Genomic DNA, 16907 nt, shown 5'->3' with positions numbered 1-16907 from the left:
TAGTGAAGAAGGCGTTTGGTATGCTTTCCTTTATTGGTCAGAGTATTGAGTCCAGGAGTTGGGAGCTCATGTTGCGGCTGTACAGGACATTGGTTAGGCCACTGTTGGAATATTGTGTGCAATTCTGGTCTCCTTCCTATCGGAAAGATGTTGTGAAACTTGAAAGGGTTCAGAAAAGATTTACAAGGATGTTGTCAGGGTTGGAGAATCTGAGCTACAGGGAGAGGCTGAACAGGCTAGGGCTGTTTTCAGAGACTGAGGGGTGGCCTTATAGAGGTTTACAAAATTATGAGGGGCATGGATAGGATAAATAGACAAAGTCTTTTCCCTGGGGTCGGGGAGTCCAGAACTAGAGGGCATAAGTTTAGGGTGAGAGGGGAAAGATATAAAAGAGAACTAAGGGGCAACTTTTTCACGCAGATGGTGGTATGTGTATGGAATGAGCTGCCAGAGGATGTGGTAGAGGCTGGTACAATTGCAACATTTAAGAGGCATTTGGATGGCTATATGAATAGGAAGGGTTGGGAGGGATCTGGGCCAGGTGCTGGCAGGTGGGACTAGATTGGGTTGGGATATCTGGTCGGCATGGACGGATTGGACCGAAGGGTCTGTTTCCATGCTGTACATCTCTATGACTCTATGACCAGTTCAATGCCTGGGCCATTTCCTCATATCCCATTATTAAATACCCCCTCTTATCCTCTAAAGGATCAAGAACTAATATGAAAAAAAAGTTGTTGACAAGCTGAAGCCCTTTGTGAACTACCTGGTCATGAATTCATAAAGCAATCAGCTAGTCATAACAACCAGCTACTCATACCCACCAAAGCTTCATCCGTAGGCAGCTCCTCTGCAAACACACTGAAACCACTGCTTAAACAAGCAACTGTGTAAACAATGCTTACAATGGCTGTCAGGTGGCTTACTTTCATAACATGTCCCAATCCTCCAGCAAACAACTCTTTTCTCATTTCAGTTCACAATTAAAAATACAGAAAAATTTTTTAAAAAGTTTTTATGATTAGTTAAAGACAATCAGTTTGTAATAAACAATTATTTCTTCTTCAACTTCTTTTAACTTGGGCTTGTCAGACTGATAAATTTGAAAATGTTGACTAACGATTTTCACACAATAAAATCAAATGTAAAATAACCCAGAGTTGAAAAAGGGGACCTCATAAGCCAAAGAAAGGCCTGATGGATGTCTTTCCAGTCTCATTCAGGAATGTTTAAGCTTGCTCAGGCCCCACCAAAATTTGAGGAAAAGGATGCGGAGACATTCTTTATGCCATTTTTAAAAATAGCATGATAAATGAAACAGAACATTGCTCTTGCAGAGTAAGTTGGCAAGTAAAGCACTGGTAATTTATCCCCCACTGTCATAGGTGGTTACTGGGGATTATGACAACATAAAGAAAAGCTATACTGGACATATGAGTTCATCCCTGAAGCTTAAAGGCAAATTTAAGGAAACAGTCTGGACAAACCTACATGGAATTTGAAGGGATTAAGCAAAGTAGTTATGATATATGGATACAGACTTTAGGAGTTGAAACTATGTTTGATGCTCTCATAAATATCAATTTTTTGGAAGAATTTAAAAACTCACTACCGTCGCAATCAGAACCCATGCTGAAGATCAAAGGGTTGCAACTGCTACACAGGCAGCAGCAATGGTTAACAATTAGGAACTGATACATAAAACTAAACTTTTTTTCTATCACCTGAGAAGGAAAGGATGGAAGGGTGAAAGCAGAGCAAGTAACCAGGGGTAAGGACGCTGGGAATGCCTCAAGATCTCCTCCTCAGATCAGAAAGGCAAGTACTGAGAATCAAGATGATAAATAAGGGCCAAAGTGTTTCCATTGCAATGAAATGGGACATCATCATTCAGAATGCTGTGAGTCGTGAGCAAAGCCCAAGGAAGTGGGAATTGATAATGGGGAAAGACAGATAATCGAAACAAATATTCTGCATTGGTTCTCACGATGGAGGACACAATGAACATCCTAAGATACTGATGATGTTAATGGGAGGAGAGATCTTGTAATAGTCTCTATCATGAGGGATGGAGTATTGGACAAACTGAAAGCAAACAGATCTCCATGATCTGAATCCAAGGATTTTAAAGTAAGTGGCTGCAAAGATAGTGCAGGCACTGTTTGAAATATACCAGAACTCATTGGATTCTGGGAGATTCCAGGGATTGGAGAATTGCTAACTTGGCTCCCCTGTCCCTAAAGAGATTGAGACAGAAAGCTGTAAATCATAGGCCTGTTAGACTAAGATCTGTCATCGGAAAAATTATAAGAATTCTTTATGAAGAAAAAAATAGCTGGACATTCAGAAAATGCAATCAAATAGTCAACATGGTTTTGTGAAAAGGAAGTAATGTTTGACAACAAAAACAGAAATTGCTGAAAAAATTCAACAGGTGCAGCAGCATCTATGGAGAGAAAGCAATGGCAACATTTCAGATCATAGAGTTATACAGCACGGAAACAGATCTTTTGGTCCGATTCGTCCATGCTGGCCAGATATCCTAAGTTGATTTAGTTCCATTTGCCAGCATTTGGCCTACATCCCTACATCCATTTCATGCACCCATTCAGACTTTTAAATGCCATAATTTTACCCACCTCCACCACTTCCACTGGCAGCCCATTCCATACATGCACCACCCTCTACATGAAAGAGCTTCCTCTCAGGTTCCTTTTATTTTCCCTCCCACCTCCAACTGATACCCTCTACTTTTGGTCTAGTGACCCTTCTTCAGAATTATTTTTTTTCCCAGCAAATCTAATATTGTTTCTGATTTCCAGCATCTGCCATTGTTTTTCTTTTTTGGTGATGTTTGACAAATTTGCCTTGAGTTATTTGATGAGGTAACAAACAGAATTAATAAAGGGAGAACAGATAGATGTGGTTATTTGGATTTCCAGAATATTTTCAACAGGGTGTCACATAAAAGGCTACTGTACAAGATAGGAGCACATGGTATAGGAGATAACATATTAGCATGGATTGTGAATTGGTTAACATACAGAAGGCAGAGTCAGAATTAATGGTCTCTTTCAGGTTGGAAAGATAAAATTAGTGGAGTGCCACAAGGACCAGTCCTCGGTATTTAATGTAATGATTTATATAATGATTTGGAGGAAGGGACACAGTGTAATCTATCCAAATTTATTGATTATACAAAAAGAGGTGGGAAACATGTGATGAGGACAAAACAATCTGCAAGGGGACATAGACAAGTTAAACAAATGGGAAAACCTGGCAGGTACAGTTTAATATAGGAGAGTTTGCAGGCATCCACTTTGGTAGGAAGAATTAAAAGACAAACTGTAATTTAAATGGAAATAGATTTTTAAAAAATATGACAGAGGGGAATCTGAGTATTCTTGTATATGAAACACAACAGGTTAACTTGCAAATGATGCAAGTAATTAGGATGGCAAATATTTTGGCCTTTATTACTGAGGTGTTGGAGCTTAAACATGGGGCAGTCTTCTTATAACTATACAGAGTTTTGATATTGCACTTGGAGTGTTGTATACAGTATACCGTCTTTGATCCCTGTATTTTAAAAGGAAGAGATACTGGCATTGGAGGCTGTTCAAAAGGGATTTACTAGTGTGATTGCTGGATGAAACAGTTAACTTATCAAGTATGGATAGTTGGACCTTTATTCCTTAGAATTCAGAAGAATGAACAATTGAAAATACAAGATTCTTAGGGGGTTTGACAGGGTAGATGATGAAAAAATGCTTCCACTAGAAAGGGAACTTGAACTAGGAAACATAATTACAAAACATACCAAGAATGCAAAGGAATTTCTTCTTCCAGAGGATAGTGTCGAGTTTGGAGGGTAGAATCACTGAAGGTATTTAAAAGAGATATAGTTTTTGAAGTATCAGGGATGCTGAGGCATGTGGCAGATCGGTCATGACCTTGTTGAATACTGGAGTAGGCTTGAGGGTGAGAACGTTCAACAGCAGTGCAACTAGTTCTGCGGCTGCCTGTCAGCATCCATGAACATGTTGGTGGCTGCAACAGACAGACAAGCCCAGGACTATCATGGGTACAACCATCACTCCACAATTAGTTCTCAGGACTGAAGGGAGAGTGAGAGTGGGATGGGTACTCCAGGTGCATCTTACTCACGAACAGTAAGGCCAGGTCCAGGAAATACCCAGCTAAGGGAAGGGCATAAACACATCATTTGACAATCTCCATCTGGGAGACGGTAGAGGTTCTGAACCCTCCTCTACTACCCTGAATGTCACTCGCTGCTTGAAGTACCAGTCAAGAAGCATCAATTTGCCTCTGGCAAGACACTTAGTATGTCTGACCCATCAAAACCCAAACACCCCAGTGGCCACCTGATCAATTACCCAGGGCTAATGCACTTGCCTCACCCCATCTACTGAGCCAGGTAAATTTATGCATCACAGCAGGATAGGGAGAGGAAGAGGAAATCAGACTAAAGGCACATGGGGCAATGGCTAACAATGTCATGTAAGTAGTCTGCTTATTTTTTTAACCATTGCTTTTCAATGTTCATGTAGTTGTGCTCACCTGTTTAAGTTCTACCCACTCCATCTTGCAGCATCAGTCCCTGGCCATTAAAAATGTATAATGATTGGAGGTGTATAATGAGGGCCAATTACATTTGGGATCAGGAATAGTAATGCATGTATGGCATCAGCTGACTGACATCCTAGCCTCTCCTCCCCTTCAACATTATCTCTTTTCACACTGACTGTGTGTAAAGGATATATAACTGAAGGAATTACCAACAATGACAAGTGAGATGGAGCTGCAACACAAAGAGATAGTCAATGCTGCAGGATAGCCAGTGATCCTGCATACCTATGTTGTAAGGATGCCATTTGTTGCAAACCAATCATACTCCCTGATAATGGCTGCAAATGCAGACCTCTCCCTCACGTCAGCTCACTTACTCTGCCGTTGAGTGTGCTTTCACAGCTGTCTTTCTCAACATCGCGCTCTAACCATGCCTTGCATGATTGGAACGACAGCAGTGGTCACTATCAGTGGCTTTCAGTGTCAGTGTTAACACGCCATTGAGAGCCCCAATATCACCAGCACCTTTTTAACTATCCATTCCATAAACATCACAGACTTCACACTTGCCCACGCCATCACCCATGCAGTGTATGTACACCCATAACTCTATCTGCTGAACATCTCCACCAGCTCTGCCTTTCCTCTTAATTTCTGCAAATGGAGACAATGAGGTGACTCGAGCCCACTCTCTCTACTGACCAGTCAGCAATGGCCCTCATCTATTCATATCCTTGGCTGGTGGACAAACATTTTCATGATGACTATACCTACTCCCCACACTTGACACAAGCCCCCATGCAATGCCATCCCAACCAGATATCTAACCTTGGCCAAAGCTGAACACAGGTATATGAGACTGTCTTTGATTAACCTGATCGATGCCCCCATGAACATCACTGCGGACTATTTCCCTCAGACTTTCATAAACGTTACACATTATGATGCAAATGGCGTGCATGGTGTAAATTCTGAGGACACCTAGTACTGTACTAGAATGATGTGGCATACTGACATATGCAAGATGCATGAACATTGCCGTACAGTGTATCCATGCAGGGTGCTGGTGCTAGTGAATTGGAGAATAAAGGTGTTGGTAATAGCTCACAAAGTGGTGTTCGCATGCAGCTGGTGCTGGTGAATCTCGTCTTGCTCTGTTTGCCTTAAATGGAGCTAATTCAGAGTAGGTAAACCTATTAAGAATGGTTTCCACATCAAGTTGTTCCAGTGCATAGTTTGTATGGTATGTCTGGTTAAGATCAGTCCTAATTGAGCAGTGTTATAGAACAGAGATACCTAGGGGTTCAGGTACATAGTTCTTTGAAGTTTGCGTCTCATATCGATAAGGTGGCTAAAAGGCGTTCAGCAGGCTTTACCTTCATTGCTCATATCTTTGAGGTCATACAAGACATTGTTGAGGTCTCTTCTAGGGTACTGTGTCCAGTTCTGGTCTGAGGAGAAAGTGAGGTCTGCAGATGCTGGAGATCAAAGTTGAAACTTTATTGCTGGAACAGCACAGCAGGTCAGGCAGCATCCAGGGAACAGGAGATTCGACGTTTCGGGCACAGGCCCTTCTTCAGGAATGAGCAGAGAGTGTTCAGCAGGAGAAGATAAAAGGTAGGGAGGAGGGACTTGGAGGAGGGGAGTTGGAAATGTGATAGGTGGAAAGAGGTCAAGGTGAGGGTGATAGGTCGGAGTAGGACGGAGGCGGAGAGGTCAAGAAGAAGACTGCAGAAGACTGCAAGAAACTATCATATTGCTGTTTGTGGGAGCTTATTGTGCCCTGTTTCATTGGCTGAGTAAAAAAAATTTCATTGACCGTAATGAGCCTTGCTGAGGTTCATACAAATGTGACTTTCTTTCTTTATGTATTCTATTTATTCATTAACAACTTCACTGAGGGGTGGCACTACAAACAATCCATCTCTACCTTAATGATATTGTTGCATTACCTTGTAAGATTGACACCCAAATCTTCCCATCGCAGATATAAAGGTCTTTCTTGAAAACATCAAACCAGAGACGGCTGGCTTCAGTCTCAGTGCAGGGTGGGTGGCTTCCAATTGTCACCTTCATGTCTGTTTCTGATTTCAACACAAGAGGAGATCAACAACGTTCGTATTTACCAGAGACGAGTCATTGAGTTAGACACTGTGTGGCTTCACTATGGCTAGGAGAAAGTGAGGTCTGCAGATGCTGGAGATCAGAGCTGAAAATTTCATTTCCCCTCCTCCCACCTTGTCTCAGTCAAATCCATCGAACTCAGCACCGCCTTCCTAACCTGCAATCTTCTTCCCGACCTCTCCGCCCCCACCCCAGTCTGGCCTATCACCCTCACCTTGACCTCTTTCCACCTATCACATTTCCGACGCCCCTCCCCCAAGTCCCTCCTCCCTACCTTTTATCTTAGCCTGCTGGACAAACTTTCCTCATTCCTGAAGAAGGGTTTATGCCCGAAACGTCGATTCTCCTGTTCCCTGGATGCTGCCTGACCTGCTGCGCTTTTCCAGCAACACATTCCAATCCAGTGAGGGAAGTTGGAAGATTTAAGCTGCTATCTTTTTGACGAGAGCCTACTAAGTGAAGGCCTGTCTGTCCTCTAATGTAGACATAGAAGAGCCAATGGCACTATTTTTAATAAGAGTTATAGATACATAGAAAACACAGTAAGATTTCATGCACAGAAGGTAGTCGTCTGGCACATTATGTCCATACCAGTCGATGAATACCTCGTCACACTAATCCCACTCTCCAAATTTTGATTCCTAAACCCATTGACTGTTCCACCGCATGTTTTAATGTGATTATGGTTTTTGCCTGTATTACCCTTTGAACTCGTGGGTTCCAGAACCTCACCACTGATGAGAAAGTTGTTCCAGGTGTCATAGTCAATATTTTTTCAATAATTAGTACAGCATTTCTTTTTGTGGGAGCTTGCTACATGTAAATTGCCTGCTATGTGTCAACACTGACTGTACTTCCAAAGTACTTTATTGGCTGTAAAGCATTTTGGATCTTTCTGTGGCCATAACAGTTACTATATAAATGCAATTTAATTTTAATAACTCAATAGTTACTCATAGAAATCTAATGTTATATCACTGGGATGCTTTTTTGCCATTATTATGGCAATAATGTTTTTTTCAAATTTAAAAAAAAGTTATGATATTTCAGCTACTTTAATCCCATGTGTATCACTGATGATTTGTATTTACTCTGTGGAAATTTTAATTGAGTAGAAGATTTTACTGCATTTTACTTTCTGATTTGCTGTTTGAGAATACTTCAGTGTAATTGGCTGCCAACTCCCTGCGGTGATATCACTGTTACTGTATGCCTAGTGTTTGTCTTGATCTTGCACATATCAAGAAAGGGAAACTTCATGCCTCAGAGATCACTAGATAGCAGAAAATCCCTTTAATACTTCAAAGTACTCTTTTGGTATGATCCTAGATATTGAATATTGTTAGATATTATTACTGGAGCGAATCATAGATTTACATTTAAATAGTTCCCATTTCTGTCTTTGTTCACTCCTTTCCTCAGCAATATTTTGTGTTTGATTTTGTCTACTTTCTGTGGTTTTATTTACCCTAATGAAGAAGAGCATATCTTCTCAACATCACAACTATTGATCTCACCCTGCTTGGCTGTTGTATGGAACCCCCTACGTGTTAACCCCTTAAAGCCAAATACATAACAATATTGTCAAATTTGATGGAATTTTAATGCATTTACTTTAGGGGAAATTTGGCATGTTAATATGCTGCAGTTTTTCTTATCTGCGATGTTTTGTGTTATGTTGCTGAAAATATTACTGATGAAATACTTAGCAGTTGTAGTAAAATCATGCGTATACTTAGGATGAAGAAGATTATGAGTACCACATATGCTTGGTCCAGTTCTTGTTGGATTCATTTGGATATCAAAGTTGAAACTTTATTGCTGGAACAGCACAGCAGGTCAGGCAGCATCCAGGGAACAGGAGATTCGACGTTTCGGGCACAGGCCCTTCTTCAGGAATGAGCAGAGAGTGTTCAGCAGGAGAAGATAAAAGGGATCCTTCCAGCCCGGCACCGCCTTCCTGGCCTGCAGTCTTCTTCTTGACCTCTCTGCCTCCATCCTACTCCGACCTATCACCCTCACCTTGACCTCTTTCCACCTATCACATTTCCAATGCCCCTCCTCCAAGTCCCTCCTCCCTACCTTTTATCTTCTCCTGCTGAACACTCTCTGCTCATTCCTGAAGAAGGGCCTGTGCCCGAAACGTCGAATCTCCTGTTCCCTGGATGCTGCCTGACCTGCTGTGCTGTTCCAGCAATAAAGTTTCAACCCAGTTCTGGTCTCCCTGTTATAGGAAGGATTTATTAAGCTGGATAAGGTTCAAAAGAGATTTACTAGGCTGTTGCCAGGAATGGAGGTTTTGGATTATGAGCAGAGGCTGGATAGGCTGGACTTTTTCCACAGGAGTGTAGGAGATTGATAGGTTTATAAAATAATGAAGCATATAAATAAGATGAAAGGCAGGTGTCTTTTCCCAAGGGTGGGAGTTTTCAAGACTGGAGGGCATATTTTTAAAATGAGAGGAAAAAATATCATGGGAGCAATTTTTTTTTTAAGAGTGGATTGTTTATGGAGTGAATTTCCAAGGAAGTGGTGGATGTAGGTACATTTACACCATTTAAAAGACATTTAGGTAATGCAGCATTTAAAAGGCATCGGGATGGGTATGTGAACAGGAAGGGTTTGGAGGGATATGGGCCAGGGGCTGGTAGGTGGGACTAGATTGGGATGGGGTCTGATTGGCATTGACAGGTTGGACCGAAGGGTCTGCTTCTGTGATATACATCTGTATGACTCTATAAGTCATGGTGAGTAGGGCAACAAGATGTTTAACAAACTGTGCAGAGCACTACCTCATGGTAAATGTGGGTTATGGAGATCGGGTGTGGGTGGGTGGTGTCAAGGTGGGATACTGTTCACCATCTCGGTTTTGGACTCGATAGGCTGACTGGCCTGCTTCCACACTGTCGGGTTTCTACGATTAATTAGGAACTCCACATGGCCTAGTGAGAATACTGCCACACCACTTGAAAAATGCAAGGTGCAGTGAGATGATTTGACACTGAGATATCTTGCCCAATTCTACCACACATCTCATCATTGCCCATATTGCTCAGAACATGCTAAGAATAAATGGATTAAATGCAGAATATCGATTAGCCTCAATGGAATGTGACATTATTTCGGTCAGGCTAGTTGCAGTCCAGCTCATTAAAAAAAAGACCCATTGGTAGAGTTGACTAACTCCCAGCTATGGATTCAGCTAAAATGGAGGCTATTGCTTCATCCACTATCACAGGAAATCAGAGGGAGTTAAAGAGACAGAACAGTGACAAGAACAAGTTCCAGGTCCTTTTCCAACTTGTGGTTGGCAGAGCAATGCCTAGAGAAAGTATGAGTTCAAAAGTCAGATGACACTAGTTTATAGTCCCTCACGTTTATTTGAAATCACAAACTTTCAGAGTGTTTCCCCTTCATCAGGCAAAGAGTAGCACCCAGGCACAGACTTTATAATCAGAGAATTCAAAGGATCACAAATGGTATGAGTGTCAACAGGCCAAATAATAGGTCTCTGCAGGTAATCAAAAGTGTCAGATGGTGTGAACATAACCAAAGTAACAAATAACCCAAAACTGTACAAACTAATTAAGGTAGAGAGCTCATAACTCCAGATCGGTATTTCTAAACAAAGCAAAACTAGTATACGTTTACGCATTGTGGTCAGATTTTTCCACTTATGGTTAAAAAAATCACAGCACAATATGATCAACTAAGCAGAAACGCATAGCGTATTTTATTTTCATTGCTTTACAAAGAAATACTGAGATGGTGAACATTCCCATGAAGTACATCACACAGTGGAAAGAAGTATTCCTAACCTTTTTTTTATTCAAAGTGCAATGCCTACTATTTTGTGTCTTTGCCCAACTATGGGCAAAAAGTGTCAAACTGCTGTTAAAACTCCTTACATAGTTCAGTCTTGACTTGCATTATCCACACACGGCTTCACATTCAGTGGGTTATGACTTCAAACAGAACTTCTACTTTCTAACACAGACCACTGTCACTGATCCAAACTGCTTGATTCTGATAATGTGGAAATTATTCAAATATAATGGTTGCTATATTAAAACTTTTTTTGTGGAACATCTAGTAGTATACAATAAAAGAGATGATTCTGTAAAACAATATTATTGGCTTTTAATTATGCCGGTACTGTGGGATGTAAATCTGTTAATCTTCTTGATGGTGGACACTTAAAGCTGAAAAATAGAAACAAATTCAATGTCAAGTCCTGGAGGTCATAATAGTTCAATGAAACGATAGAAAAGTAATAGGCTACAAAGTTACTCAAAGCATGCTTCTTTTTCACTTTAACATAACTTGAGACAAAGGACTTATACTTCCAACGCCACTTCAAATCACTTCCATCTTCACTAATACTATAAAACAGAACATGAGATTCATCGCTCCCTCATCTACTAGCATTTAAATATCATAATCAAATATTGCGCAGTGAAAAACCAAATTCATCGAGGGCAGTGATCTAAACCTGTGCTGTGCTAGATGGTACTTTCATCTTCAATTTGATCTGAATGCTAGACATTTCTGAATTAAGGCTGTACTGCAATATTTCATTCATGACAATTAATAATAATCAGATGGGGTCAGAGATGCTTTTAAGTTATCAAACAACCCAGACTTTGTCAAAATCTTTCAATGAAGGCAATTCCTGACATCAAATACCGTTTTATACTCGTGTAGAAGTCGAACATTTTAGACAATTTTTTAAGGTTAAATTAATGGAGTCAACTTTTGAGGGGCTGAAATTCGTCGGAGCTACGTAAAATACTAGCTAGGCCATAACATGAATACTGCAACAGTTCTGAAAGCATGTACTTGCAGGAGAGGGGCTACAAAGTAGATTCATGAATGTGTTGCCAGCTCTAGAAAACCGCACCTATGATGAAAGAGTCAAAGTCTGGAGTTATTTTCCTCCATGAGATTTAATTGCGGTGGTGTGAGGTTCTGAGGAGATAGAAAAGACTTATTCCCTGAGCAAAAGGGTCAGTGACAAGGGGAGACCAACTTAAGTGTCTGCAAAAGTGTCTGCAACTCTCTGCCTGAACGGGTAATCGAGACCCTGAACCCATTTAAAAGGATGCCTGAATGCGCACTTCTATTACAGTAACCATTGAGAATAAAAACCGAGTGCTCGAAAATGGGGTTAGGTTGGATGTTTCCTTTCTCAGTGAGTATAGACATGATAGGCAGAGTAGCCTCTTTCTGTACTGTGAAGTTGCTGCATTTTCTAAATATCTGAAGAGGAGGAATGTGCAGGCATGTGAGGAGAGGGCAGTACACAAATTGGTTCTTAGTAATGTCAGCATCTCAGGCAGACACTGACGAAAGCAAGTGTCTTCAATCCTAAAGAAGATAGTGGGGCACCAAGACTGTCATGCTTTGACCAGGCAATGGCACTGAGACATTAATGTATTGATAACAGTACAGGCACATTTAAAAAAAATCATGAATCATGGGAGACTGACAAGGACCAGGTGGTAAAAACAATGACTGCAGATGCTGGAAACCACATTCTGGATTAGTAGTGCTGAAGGGCTTTCCTGATGAAGGGCTTTTGCCCGAAATGTCGATTTCGAAGCTCCTTGGAAGGACCAGGTGGGCAATGATGAATATGTGGCATTTTTGTAATTGACTAGTTTAGTAAGGGTGCAAAATCCATGATTAGGTTAAACTGTTCTCCATAGGATTATTTGACTGTATGACTCTATTTGCTTTGCTTGGTAAGTAGAAGGAGCGAATCCACAAGTGCAGAGATAGTATAAGCATTTGGTAAATTGCCTAGGTCATTCCAGCAGACAAAACCATGGAAGGGACAGATTGACAAAGGTCTATCACATGTATCATGCCAGCTGGATCAAAGTGACTGGGGTACATTTCAATAAGGGTAGATTTGTAAAATAAAACAACCTTCTATCCTGGCCATAATGAGATCTAACTCATGCTTATGGTTTGTCAAATAACATATCAAGTCTTACTCATAATAAATAAACTGTACCATTATTACCAATAAGAGTCAAGTTAAATCTTTCCTAACTTGAGTGAAAAGATTAATTAGCTTGAAAATCAAAATTCAACATAAAAAAATCCACATCATTCTTTCCACTCCAAGAATTTTCCTGAATGTTCCCCTCAACTACTTATAGTTTGCTTATGTCTTTGATGTAGGTTTGAATTATAGAGTACCTTTATAACTTAACTACAGTTCCTCGTGCCAAACACACGGAGTTGTAAAAGTTGGACTCTAAATCAGGCAATTGCTTGTTAAGTCCCATGTATAGAGCTGCCCTAACACAATAAAAATTTGATGGTGGGTATTCTTAAGCCATTCCTCGACAGGGTTGGGTCATATTTTGGATTTGGAAAATATTATGCTTATCAGGCTTGAACTGTCATGCAGAATGTACAGCCCCAAAGCCAGAGTCAATACCAAAAATATAAAATATGCTGTTCTTCAGTTAGCAATGGTAAGTCCTGGAATGGCATGCACGATACTGGAACTTAACTGAATGGAAACTGAACAATATCAATCAGGCATCATTGATCAAGATGATTCATCAGATTACAGGCTAGTAAATGAACATTTACATATTTAAATTTTACAAAGTACACATCCCTTGGCTAAGATAACTCTGTTTAGCTTTGATAGCAATTGAGAGCAATTATATCCTGGCCTGAAAGAGTGTATTTCGCTTGTAAATTATTTTCATAATAGACAATTATGTTGTCTACTCTTAAACCAATAAAGAGTTTAATGTGCTCAGAGTTGGAAATGCACTAATATCAAGTTCTTAATACATCCTTCAGTACAGGTTTATCAGTGAATTTAAGAAAACGTTAGATCATAACTTAAATAACATGCATTAAATGAAGTTTAATGCAATGAATTTCAAGTTTTCTACAGACAATAAAATTTCTTTTTTAAAAGTGTTATTGGTAAAAATATATTTATTATTTAATGGACTAATTTCTAGGCCATGAAGATTAGGATTGTTCTAAAACATGTTCCCAAATCTGAAGTCCAACAATGTGCAAAACCCTTATTAAATATTTGGCAAATTTCTTTTTGCAGATGACATTCACAAATTATGCAGTTTTATATTACAATCTTAAAAACTTTGAGATCTGCCAAAACAAGTAATACACTTCAAATTCATATGCACTTTACTTATTGAATTATAAACACCACAACAAGATACAAAGTAGCAGATTAATACAGATATACCAATGGAATTATACAAGGTCAACATGGATTTATGAAATGTAAATCATGAATTCTGCATTAGAAGATAAATGTTTTCTGAACAAAGTGCAAAGCCATATTCCTATTAAAAGCTTTATTTCAGTTAACCAAATTGTATAAAACTCATACCCAAGGGACTACTAGCTCCCCATATTTATATAACCAATTCATAACCAATTAACAATTCATTAACAACAAAAACAGAAGAAATTGTTAGAAAAGCTCAGCAGGTCTGGCAGCATCTGTGGAGAGAAATCAGAGTTAATGTTTTGGGTTGCGTGATCTTCCCTCAGAACCTTTCTGCAGATAGACAATAGACAACAGGTGCAGGAGTAGGCCATTCTGCCCTTCGAGCCTGCACCACCATTCAATATGATCATGGCTGATCCTCCTTAATCAGTATCCTGTTCCTGCCTTATCTCCATAACCCTTGATTCCACTATCCTTGAGAGCTCTATCCAACTCTTTCTTAAATGAATCCAGAGACTGGGCCTCCACTGCCCTCTGGGGCAGAGCATTCCACACAGCCACACTTTCTGGGTGAAGAGGTTTCTCCTCATCTCTGTCCTAAATGGTCCAGCCTGTATTTTTAAGCTGTGTCCTCTGGTTCGGCATTCACCCATCAGCGGAAACATGTTTTCTGCCTCCAGAGTGTCCAATCCTCTAATAATCTTATATGCCTCAATCAGATCCCCTCTCAGCCTTCTAAACTGAAGGGTATTCAAGCCCAGTCGCTCCAGTCTTTCAGCGTAAGGTAGTCCCGCCATTCCAGGAATTGACCTCGTGAACCTACGCTGCAGTCCCTCAATAGCCAGAATGTCTTTCCTCAAATTTGGAGACCAGAACTGCACACCGTACTCCAGGTATGGTCTCACCAGGGCCCTGTACAGCTGCAGAAGAACCTCTTCGCTTCTATACTCAATCCCTCTTGTTATGAAGGCCAGCATACTATTAGCCTTCTTCACTACCTGCTGTACCTGCATGCTTACCTTCATTGACTGGTGTACAAGAACACCCAGATCTCTTTGTACTGCCCCTTTACCTAAATTGATTCCATTTAGGTAGTAATCTGCCTTCCTGTTCTTGCCACCAAAGTAGATAACCATACATTTATCCACATTAAACTGCATCTGCCATGCATCTGACCACTCACCTAACCTGTCCAGGTCACCCTGTAATCTCCTAACATCTTCCTCACATTTCACTCTGCCACCCAGCTTAGTATTATCAGCAAATTTGCTAATGTTATTACTAATACCATCTTCTATATCATTAACAAAGGTATCCACCATTTCAATTTGGAGATTTCTCTGTTCTCCAGAATCTATTTTAAAATTGTAAAATCATGACCAGTCCTTTTCCATTCACACGTGAGTGCATGCGATCCTATAGTAACTTCTTCTGAGGAAGAGTCACTCGACCCAAAACATTAACTCTGATTTCTCTCCACAGATGCTGCCAGACCTGCTGAGCATTTTCAGCAATTTCTGTTTTGTTTTCAGCTTTAACAATACATTAGCAATTAATAATCACGTTCTCTCATTCCAGTAGGCCACAGGCATCCCTTCACACCATTTTAAATGGTAACAGATTCCCTTTTTTCTCAAAGTCAAGAAAAATACTAAAACAAAACATACAAAATGACAATACAGGCTTTATTTATTTTTCTTTGCACATCAAAATTCCAAGGGTCATTTTTCCAATATGGGGTTAAAGCAAATGTGTTGAGCTTGTTCCTTCTTTTTGTAAAACAGTCAGATAGTTGATTGCAGATATCCATTTCAATTTGGAGTTTTCGCTACTCTCCAGAATCTATTTTAAAACTGTAAAATCAAAAGTTCAGTCCTTTTCTATTCACACATCTCAATGAGTGCATGTAATCCCATAGTTGTTGCTGAATACCTTGTTAGAATTTCTTCTGATGTTTTACTAAGAAAAATGCCATATCCACTGCTTCATAAACAGTGAGTCTTCTACCAGTAAGATATGTTTTACCACTTTCCTGAACTTTTTAGCTTCAAAGGCTAAAGTAAGACATTTACTTTCCTTTACCACAAGAAAAATTATAAACTCTCCTACACTTAAAAACTAATCACCAAGATCTACATAAGAAGCATCACTAAGAACAACAAGTTTCATATTCCTAACATTTCCCAATGGTTGAAATTTCAATACAATGCTCTATTTTGAAAATTTTCAATCTTTTATTCATCCAAATAAGATTTTTCACAGTTGGAATCAGCTCTAATTATTCAAAATTGGCTTTTTTTGGGTGTTAAACCAACTCAGCTTTCCAATTAGAATTTGCAGTTCCCCCATTTCAGTTCGAAAACTGCCGCATCTTCTTCAGGTCCCACTTCGACTAATAGCAATGAAGCTAACCTTTTCCACATAGGATTGCTGATGCTTCATTCTGCCTGATATCTAATATAATGTACTTAAAAACCTCTGAAGCTTGACTTTGAGTGTTGAACTCTGTTTCAAGCCCATCTAAGACATTGTTTCCAAAAAAAAATTTGCATATCACAAAGACACCTGAAAACTGCCCCTCATGATGCCAGTAAAACATGCTTTCACCTGAGGATAGGCAAATTTTGAAAAAGATGATCTTACTGAGAAGTATAAAATTCCAGTGGCATCATAAGCACATTTATTTAACATTCAGTGTTCTCACTGTGTTTGCCACCTCTTTTGGAGATAGAAGAAACGACTTTCCGTTGAGCTGATCTCCCTGAAAAAATGCAACTTGTAAATCTACACACCTAATCATTTGTAGCTATAAAAGCTAAGAAAACTTCCAAAAATGCCATCAGTCAATTTACTCTTATATCTTGGTCCTCCAGTTTTTCTTCATACCCACATTGCACTAGCTTAGTTGTCTGGATTGCTGATGTGTGATACAGAATAATGCCACCAGCACAGATTCAAT

At 39.8% G+C, this 16907-nt stretch overlaps 1 protein-coding gene across 5 annotated transcripts in view; it reads right to left on the bottom strand.

Annotated features, from left to right (window-relative positions):
• Positions 1-10421: 10421 nt before the first annotated feature.
• The window catches only part of aspg (asparaginase homolog (S. cerevisiae)), a 60600-nt gene continuing 54114 nt past the window's right edge, over positions 10422-16907 (bottom strand). For 3 of the 5 annotated variants that reach the window (XM_043697531.1, XM_043697533.1, XM_043697535.1), the window contains one exon: positions 10422-10916. In XM_043697531.1, the coding sequence (XP_043553466.1) occupies positions 10911-10916 (6 nt within the window). In that variant the 3' untranslated portion in view covers positions 10422-10910. Of the gene's footprint in view, positions 10917-15181; positions 15802-16907 lie in introns of those variants that run through there. The other 2 variants (XM_043697532.1, XM_043697534.1) reach the window with 1 other exon arrangement.

The sequence above is a fragment of the Chiloscyllium plagiosum genome, chromosome 10 (genome assembly GCF_004010195.1).
Source record: "Chiloscyllium plagiosum isolate BGI_BamShark_2017 chromosome 10, ASM401019v2, whole genome shotgun sequence".
NCBI lineage: Eukaryota > Metazoa > Chordata > Chondrichthyes > Orectolobiformes > Hemiscylliidae > Chiloscyllium > Chiloscyllium plagiosum.
This window is presented reverse-complemented; position numbering and strand designations above follow the sequence as displayed.